The sequence below is a fragment of the Bufo gargarizans genome, chromosome 1 (genome assembly GCF_014858855.1).
Source record: "Bufo gargarizans isolate SCDJY-AF-19 chromosome 1, ASM1485885v1, whole genome shotgun sequence".
Lineage (NCBI taxonomy): Eukaryota > Metazoa > Chordata > Amphibia > Anura > Bufonidae > Bufo > Bufo gargarizans.
In genome coordinates this window covers 581,794,425-581,804,392 of record NC_058080.1, presented here as the reverse complement: position 1 = coordinate 581,804,392, position 9,968 = coordinate 581,794,425, and the positions used below count along the sequence as shown (strand labels likewise).

Sequence of the window (9,968 nt, the reverse complement as noted above, 5' to 3'; positions counted from 1 at the left end):
TTATATATAAATTTACATATTGTATAATTATTTATTCCATGATCCATATGAGGTATGGTGATTTAGATATAGTGTATTGTACAGTATAATGGACATATATAAATATAGATAGTAAGATAGATAACCTCTGTATTAAAAAATAATTATACAATATTACACTAATTATACTATATGTAAATTTATATATAATATAAATATATAAAATATATTTATATATAATAAATCAATATAGCAGCAACGCTGTATATATTGGTCTATTTTTGCCTGTAAACTTTTGGTGTATTTTAAAACTTACCCAGCGCTGGAGCTGTATTAATTTATTTATTTTTGTTTTCATGTAACAATATTTGTTTTAATGGTGTCAGTGTTAATATCATAATTCATATTAGGTTTCCATTACGCAATTGTGGAGAAAGAGATCCAACATTAAGAATAGCAAGAATAGGTGTGGGAATTGTCCTGGCAGAAGGGGTTTCGGTGGGGGCTGCCGTCAAGGAGGAAATGTACAAAAGGCTTTGCTAAATACAAATGTATCCATACTGTACATGTTGTTTTTCGATACTGTAATAACATTCAGCCACTATAGGAACATAGCTAATAAATACACTCTGTATCCACTACATTATATATCTGTATACTGTACACTGCTCCATTACATATCTGTATACAACACTTCGTTATATATCTGTACACACCGCTCTATTATATATCTGTATGCAGTAGACCGCACAAAATCCGGTACAATGTATCACCAGGTGTTATCCAAATCTAATCCACTTGTATCACAGATGTAAAGACATAATGGAGCGGTGTATACAGATATATTATAGAGCTGCATATGCAAATATATAGTCTAATATTCTAGATGTACTGAATCATAATTGTAATCGATACATAAATATATGAATGTATAGTTAGTCCATTGTACAGTAGTTTATTATTTTTTATTTATTCTTAACCCCTCGAGCCCTATTTTTAACCCTTCCAGCCCCTCCTCGCCCGTGTGAAAGGGGCCTTAGATCCTATTGTAGCCATACTGAGAGTGGGGGGTAGGAAAGTTATTAGAGAATGTCCCAATTTCAAGTAATAAGATAGTTTGCTTCAAGTCAGGCGCAGGCAGTGTAGTCAGCGATACTGAGGTATAATACTGCAATGTACACCATTAGTCGATCCTTTTGTATGTACTTGCAACCTTAATGAAGGGCGACATTAGCATATCAATCGCGATTTGCATGTAAATACCTTCAGTGTTTAGGGGATAAGGCTACTTTCACACTTGCGGCAGAGTGATCCGGCAAGCAGTTCCGTCGCCGGAATTACCTGCCGGATCCGTCAAAATCAACATTAACGGATATTTTTCATGCAACGGATCCGTCGTTCCGGCAATAGTATTTTATGCCGGATCCGTCATTCCGTTGCATCCGACATACACTTTTCGACGGATCCGTCTGCCGGATCCGTCGTAATAGCGGATCCGTCTGTTCCGTTTCCTTCCGTTTGTAAACGGAAGGACGGATCCGTTATTCAAATTTCAGAGATAAAAAGATGCAATCTGTTAAGCAAATACTACAAGTGGCTATAAAAGAAAACCGAAGGTCACTTACCACTCAGAAGTTCCTTCTGCAGAGTGTAAAGATGATGCCAGACCATATTAGTTTTGGATTCCAGGCTCTAATTCTGGTTTCGCGCTGGAGAAGACGTCTTCGAGACAGACAGCGTAGAAAGCGTCGCTATTGGGTGCATCCAATAACATCTGCAAGAATAAGAAGGGGAGTTTTTGAAACTTTGTTTCCCGAATTGAGGAATTATCCAGACAAATTTGTTAATTACTTACGGATGACAGTAGAAAGTTTTGACGATCTCTTACAACGGGTGTCACCACACATTCAAAGGCAAGACACCACTTTCCGCCGCTGTGTTTCCCCAGCAGAACGCCTGTTGTTGACCATAAGGTAAAGTAGATAAATATTATATATAGTACGAATTCTAATTTTTTAAAGCTGCTCATTGGTAGTGTAAAAGTAAATTAATTTAAATTTTTATTTCCTGTGATCATTGTAGAAAGTGTATAGGCCACAAGTGATTATTATTTTTAATTATGCTTAAATCCAAATAATGGTCAAACAATGTCAAATGAACTGTGATAAATATCGGTCACCATGGAGAAGAAACCTTTCTCCTTTTTTTTACATTATTATTGTCTACATAAAAAATCTTGATAAAAAAACGTCCCATAGAATTGTATCTCGAATGATATATATTATAATTTTTTCTAAAATAAAAATCTTTTTTTTTCCATAGGTTTCTTGCAAGTGGAGAAAGTTTTAGCTCACTCCATTTCCAATTTCGCCTTGGCATATCGACTGTTTCCATGATTGTGAAGGAGACATGCCGTGTTTTGTGGGATCAACTTCATGAAGAATTTATTCCACATCCAACTAGACAGCATTGGACCGAAATTGCTGAAAAATATTGGGACATTTGTCAGTTTCCCAACTGCATAGGTGCAGTAGACGGGAAACATATAAGAATAATCAAGCCCCAAGGATCCGGATCTGAGTTTTACAACTATAAGAAATATTTTTCAATAATTCTAATGGCTATCGCTGATGCAGAATACCGATTTGTTGCCGTCGACGTGGGGGCCTATGGACGCACCAACGATTCCATGGTTTTTAAAAATTCTTATATGGGCAGAAGTCTATATAATAGAGAATTTGATTTCCCGCAGCCTCAACCACTGCCAGGTACTGAGGCCCCACCCATGCCGTTTGTATTGGTTGGTGATGAGGCCTTCCAAATGTGTGGAAATCTTCTGAAACCTTATTCAAGCCGCGGATTAAATTTAACAAAACGGACATACAACTACCGCTTGACCAGGGCTCGAAGAATGGTTGAATGTACATTTGGAATTTTGGTTGCAAAATGGCGGATTTTTACCAAACCAATTCATATGAAGGTGGAATCGGTGGATGAGGTTGTAAAGTGTGCAGTTGTGTTACACAACTACCTCCTTAAAAAGGAACCACTGAATTTGGAACAGATACAGGAGGACAGCGAGATGCCAAGCATTGAAAGTTTTGGACCACGGTCAAGTGTTGCAGTATCACGGATGAGAGACTGTTTTGCAGATTATTTTTGCTCGGAGGCAGGAAGGGTGGACTGGCAGGACCGATTTGTTTAAACATTTTCATTTTTTTTGAGATTTACAGTTAATTTCTGTTTATTTTAGTGGTTTACAGTTTTTTGTATTAGTTTTCAATTGGATTTGTGTTTCAATAAATATAGTTTTTCTAAGTATTTGAAATTTTTAATTATATATTATTTTTAGCACGATATAAGAGAAATACATTCGTGATTTGCTACACTGCAGATATATTATTGTGTTGATACTCAATTTCAATCTTCTATATCGCTAGAGGAGCCACACATCTTTGTGTAGCTTCGCTGGCGCAGGTAGATTTTATCAGGCCTGTTATGGTGTAGTAATCTGACCAACGCCAGCGGAGCGACACATACTTGTGTCGCTCCACTGGCGAAGGTAGATTTTATCAGGCCTGTTATGTTGTAGTAATCTGACCAACGCCAGCGGAGCGACACATACTTGTGTTGCTCCACTGGCGAAGGTAGATTTCATCAGTCCTTTTATGGTGTAGTATCTGACCGACACCAGAGGAGCGACACATACTTGTGTTGCTCCACTGGTGAAGGTAGATTTTATCAGGCCTGTTATGGTGTAGTAATCTGACCAACGCCAGCGGAGCGACACATACTTGTGTCGCTCCACTGGCGAAGGTAGATTTTATCAGGCCTGTTATGTTGTAGTAATCTGACCAACGCCAGCGGAGCGACACATACTTGTGTTGCTCCACTGGCGAAGGTAGATTTCATCAGTCCTTTTATGGTGTAGTATCTGACCGACACCAGAGGAGCGACACATACTTGTGTTGCTCCACTGGTGAAGGTAGATTTTATCAGGCCTGTTATGGTGTAGTAATCTGACCAACGCCAGCGGAGCGACACATACTTGTGTCGCTCCACTGGCGAAGGTAGATTTTATCAGGCCTGTTATGGTGTAGTAATCTGAGCAACGCCAGCGGAGCGACACATACTTGTGTCGCTTCGCTGGCGATCGTACAATTTTAAAGACCTTTCCTACATACACTAAAGTAATCTCCCATCGCTGTCGGAGCAAACCAAGTATAGTTCACTTCAAAAGCGATGTGAGATGTTCGCTTTTATTTACCAAAAAATTAAATAAATACAAAACAAATAAAATTTATAAACAATATCTTTTTTATTTTAAAAATAATTTTTTTTTAATAATATAAATAACTTTTTAGAATAATAAAAAAATAAAAAAAAAGGCTATAAATGCCTGTAAGTAGGACCGGTGGGAGTGGTGGGAGTAGAAGGTTGGGTGGTGGAGGTTTCAACACTGGTTGGTCCCCCTCGTTCCTGTGCCCCTGTGGACATAAAAGTGTGTGTTGTGGCAAGCACAACAGAGGGAGTATTCAATCTGGATGGGGGAGCGGGAGAAGGAGTTGACCGAGCCAGAGTAGAAGGAGTGTTGAAACTGCTAGTTGGAAAATATTGAGGAGGAGAAGGAGAAAAGTGGTGAGAAAAGTGCTCGGTGGAATGTGGAGGCTGGGATGGGGGATGAGGAGGTAGGAAAGGTGGGTAGGTAGTTTGGGTAGGGGGTTGTTGAGGTTGTGATGGGGGATAGGGCATGGATGGGGGATAGGGCATGGATGGGGGATAGGGCATGGATGGGGGATAGGGCATGGATGGGGGATAGGATGTGGGGCGGTGTTGAACTTGCCACAAGACACTGTCCACCTGTCTTCGGGCCTCAAACAACTGGTCGGGCGTAAATCGTTCCATCACGGGGAGCAACGAATACCAATAGTGATGCACAGGACCCAATTGCGACGTATGCACCGCCCCCTCCTGCAGACGTCGCACTTGTTCCTCCAAAGCGGCAATCCTATTGGTATATCCCATCAAGGACTCGTAAACGAGCCTTGTGAGATCCTCGTAGTCCGCCTGACGGCTCCTACCGGTCCTCTGGCGACGCATCAATGCCTCAAAAAGTGGTGCCATTGTGGCCATTGTTGCGTCGCCAGAGGGCACAGGTAGGGGAACATTGAGGTCCCGACCAGCTGTTGGAGTAGGACGTGAGGGACCCGCGGTGGGCGGCTCTTCGGGAACCGCCTCTTGAGCTCCGGACTCTGGAAGGACTTCACGAGGAGCTTGTTGCGCCCGAGTACTGCTAGATGTGCTGTAAAAGGAAAAAAAAAAATTAATGGACAAATAGGGAACTATGTGTGAATGTCCAAGACAGAGTGTCAAATGACAGTCTGTCTAGGCCACACACATAGATTGGAGATTAGTATTCATAATTATTATAAACATTACAGCTTACCTTCGCAGCTGTAGGGTTCTCCTAAGAAAACCTAATGCGGCCGCATAACGGTACGGCCGCTTTTGGCTTCCTCCTGAACCACTCGGGCGCTTGACCTCCTCGTTGTAGTCCTTCTTATAGCGGTCCCTCATTGACCGCCACCGCACCAGGATTGTAGTCCCTGTCCGCAAGAAAAAAATAAAATAAATAAATATTATAATAATTTATTTCAGACATCAGAAATGGTTTAGTATTTGTTTGAACCTGCTACAACAACAATAAAAAAATTATTGATGTTCACTATAGGTAGCATTGAGTGACCAACTTCAACCAGACACAAAACCAATTTATAATGAAAAGTACACATGTGCATTATACTAGAGTATACTTACGGCACTCCTCCCGTTGACTCTCATTGAGGTCGTCCCAATTAGGCACCAAGACTTCGCATATCTCAAGCCAGAGGAGCCGGGTACCATGATGGTCAGCATGGCGGCGGTCTGTGTGGTCCCAGAGCGGTGGTCTATCCTCCACCATCTGGATGAGGAGTTCATTGTCAATTATACAACTACCAAATTCCTCCTCATCCGTTCTGGTGGAGCGTCGTGAACCCTAAAATAAAAAAAAAAAATTATAATCTCATGTTTAAAGCAGGTTTGGGTCTATAGAGATAGGACCTGCACGACTAGATCGCCGCTAGCATGTTTTCAATATATGTGTCCAATAAAAGGCTGTGTGGTTTTAATTAAATAAAGAGAAAGGATTTTATAGATATGTAAATGAGTGTTGAATGTGTCGCTCATGCGCTGTTCTCGGCATGAAGCTGATGTCAGGACAGGGAAGGAACAATATAAAGGCACTGCTCACAAGGAAGGTTAGTGCAGCCCTTGAACACTCATTTATATCTATAAAAAAAAAAAATTAATTAAGTTAAAACCACACAGCCCTATAGGACACATATGTTGCGAACATGCTAGCGGCAATCTAGCCGTGCAGGTCCGTATCTCTATAGGCCCAAACCTGTTGACAGAAATCCTTTTAACAGTTTTAAAATTAAAAATATTCCTCTAGGAAATACTCACACGAACACGACCGCCGCGGGCTCCCCGACTTCCTCTGGCTTTCGATTGACGACCTCTGTTGGATCCAACGGGAGGAGCGACCTGTAATAGAAATACCAACAACAAAAAAAAAATTTAATATACAAATCATAATATTGTGTTTAAAAAAAAAAAAAGATAAAAAAAAAATATTTACCGCTTCATGTCCTCCACCACCAGCTTCCTCCTCTCCAGCGGTCTCTGGGCCGCGAGGCCTCTCCTCCGCAGATGATGACTGTGAATTATAAACAATAAAAAAATTAAGAAATGCGTTCATAATGTAAATGCAGAATGCTTTAAAAAAATTTTTACCGTATCATGTCTCCGCCTACGTCTTGGAGGAGAGGTCCCGGCATCAGTTGAAGATGTTGAGCCTGTAGAAAAAAAAATATTACTCTGATTATTATTATTATTATTATTATCAAATATTAACAACAAACCAAGACTAATAATACTTACTTGACATTCTTTAAAGTTCTATTCAAATTTCTTTTTCCCCAAAAAATCGATTTTGGACTACATGGGAAAAAAAAAAAAAAATTTAACATTTTTTCGGACTACCACCCCTAGCATCCACTATGTACTTGCACCACATGCATTGCCTATGCAAAACTACATAGGCCCTGCATGAGGTGCAAGTACATATAGTGGATGCTAGGGGTGGTAGTCAACAGGACTACCACCCCTAGCATCCACTATGTGCTTGCACCACATGCATTGCCTATGCAAAACTACATAGGCCCTGCATGAGGTGCAAGTACATAGTGGATGCTAGGGGTGGTAGTCAACAGGACTACCACCCCTAGCATCCACTATGTACTTGCACCACATGCATTGCCTATGCAAAACTACATAGGCCCTGCATGAGGTGCAAGTACATATAGTGGATGCTAGGGGTGGTAGTCAACAGGACTACCACCCCTAGCATCCACTATGTACTTGCACCACATGCATTGCCTATGCAAAACTACATAGGCCCTGCATGAGGTGCAAGTACATAGTGGATGCTAGGGGTGGTAGTCAACAGGACTACCACCCCTAGCATCCACTATGTACTTGCACCACATGCATTGCCTATGCAAAACTACATAGGCCCTGCATGAGGTGCAAGTACATAGTGGATGCTAGGGGTGGTAGTCAACAGGACTACCACCCCTAGCATCCACTATGTACTTGCACCACATGCATTGCCTATGCAAAACTACATAGGCCCTGCATGAGGTGCAAGTACATAGTGGATGCTAGGGGTGGTAGTCAACAGGACTACCACCCCTAGCATCCACTATGTACTTGCACCACATGCATTGCCTATGCAAAACTACATAGGCCCTGCATGAGGTGCAAGTACATAGTGGATGCTAGGGGTGGTAGTCAACAGGACTACCACCCCTAGCAACCACTATGTACTTGCACCACATGCATTGCCTATGCAAAACTACATAGGCCCTGCATGAGGTGCAAGTACATATAGTGGATGCTAGGGGTGGTAGTCAACAGGACTACCACCCCTAGCATCCACTATGTACTTGCACCACATGCATTGCCTATGCAAAACTACATAGGCCCTGCATGAGGTGCAAGTACATAGTGGATGCTAGGGGTGGTAGTCAACAGGACTACCACCCCTAGCATCCACTATGTACTTGCACCACATGCATTGCCTATGCAAAACTACATAGGCCCTGCATGAGGTGCAAGTACATATAGTGGATGCTAGGGGTGGTAGTCAACAGGACTACCACCCCTAGCATCCACTATGTACTTGCACCACATGCATTGCCTATGCAAAACTACATAGGCCCTGCATGAGGTGCAAGTACATAGTGGATGCTAGGGGTGGTAGTCAACAGGACTACCACCCCTAGCATCCACTATGTACTTGCACCACATGCATTGCCTATGCAAAACTACATAGGCCCTGCATGAGGTGGAAGTACATATAGTGGATGCTAGGGGTGGTAGTCAACAGGACTACCACCCCTAGCATGATCTATTTACTACAGCTCCCATGTATAATTACATAGGAGCTGCTTATGTTGATTTTAAACAAAAAAAATCGGAGACGAAAGAAAAAAAAAAAAAGTTTCTACTCACCTACAATGGCGTCCTCCCTTCTCCCTCGCAGGCAGGATCGAAGAGTGACAGGAAGTTGACGGCGCCCACAGCTCCTCCTATTCGTTTGCGCAGGCGCAGAAAGAAGAACCGGATCCGTCGATCAGGCAAACAACTGAAACCTTTGCGACGGATCCGGCTCTAATGCATTCCTATGGAGTAAAACGCCGGATCCGTCATTCCGGCAAGTCTTCAGTATTTTTCGCCGGAGAGAAAACCGTAGCATGCTGCGGTTTTCTCTTTTGCCTGATCAGTCAAAATGACTGAACTGAAGACATCCTGATGCATTCTGAACGGATTACTGTCCATTCAGAATGCATGGGGATATGCCTGATCAGTCGTTTTCCGGCATAGAGCACTTTTGACGGAACTCTGTGCCGGAAAACAAAAACGCAAGTGTGAAAGTACCCTAAGAAAGTTATTAGAGAATGTCCCAATTTCAAGTAATAAGATAGTTTGCTTCAAGTATGTCAGATACACAATCAATATTATTGCATTCATCTGTTTTTTTTTTATCCTTTAAGTGTATATTGTTTTGTATCTTGGAGTTTTCCATATTTATTTTTATTTATTTGTTTTTCTCTGAAGTAGTGGATACAGTGTATTTATTAGCTATGTTCCTATAGTGGCTGAATGTTAATACAGTATTTATATTATATGTAAATTTACATATAGTATAATTAGTGTAATATTGTATAATTATTTATTCCATGATCCATATGAGGTATGGTGATTTAGATATAATGTATTGTACAGTATAATGGACATATATAGATAACCTCTGTATTAAAAAAATAATTATACAATATTACACTAATTATACTATATGTAAATGTATATATAATATAAATATATAAAATATATTTACATATAATAAATCATTATAGCAGCTAAAATAATGACCAGCAATAAAATATAGCAATGAATAAAAAATAGCAATACATTTAAAATAGTGATAGATCCAGGAGCATACACAAACAAATACATTAATATCCCATAAATATCATAGTTTATGTAGCAGAGTTAGATAGTGTTCCAATTCACAGAGGGGAATAAGACACTTCCATATTCTAATATAATTGTAGCAGCATAGAATAGGAGAATAGAGAATATATATATATATATATATATATATATATATATATATATGTATCAAAGTTCACAGCAATTTGTTGCAGTATAGACAAGGTGTCAGTAGTTGGTAAGTAACTATCAATGTCAGCGCTTCAACCTTTTAATGGAATTTGCCATATAACAGAGACAGCAGGCAGTTAGTGAAGGACCTACAGTATTTATGGGATATTCATTTATTTGTTTGTGTATGCTCCTGGATCTATCACTTATTTATATGT

The 9,968-nt window shown here is 40.5% G+C and overlaps 1 protein-coding gene across 1 annotated transcript; it reads right to left on the bottom strand.

The window, feature by feature from the left end:
- Nucleotides 1-1,651: 1,651 nt before the first annotated feature.
- Nucleotides 1,652-6,970, bottom strand: LOC122928858. Its single transcript, XM_044282137.1, has 8 exons — nucleotides 6,964-6,970; nucleotides 6,817-6,878; nucleotides 6,662-6,739; nucleotides 6,487-6,567; nucleotides 5,797-6,016; nucleotides 5,426-5,585; nucleotides 4,819-5,281; nucleotides 1,652-1,753 (listed from the first exon to the last, which is right to left on the bottom strand). Exons 1-8 carry the CDS (start codon nucleotides 6,968-6,970, stop codon nucleotides 1,652-1,654), a joined length of 1,173 nt encoding a protein of 390 aa, XP_044138072.1.
- Nucleotides 6,971-9,968: the final 2,998 nt, after the last annotated feature.

Bases quoted from the DNA above. Each gene is read 5' to 3' on its own strand.
- LOC122928858 (XM_044282137.1), bottom strand. The intron at 6,568-6,661 runs GTAAATATTTTT...TTTCTATTACAG, and splicing joins GTGGTGGAGGACATGAAGCG to GTCGCTCCTCCCGTTGGATC. The intron at 5,282-5,425 runs GTAAGCTGTAAT...TTCCTTTTACAG, and splicing joins AGAACCCTACAGCTGCGAAG to CACATCTAGCAGTACTCGGG.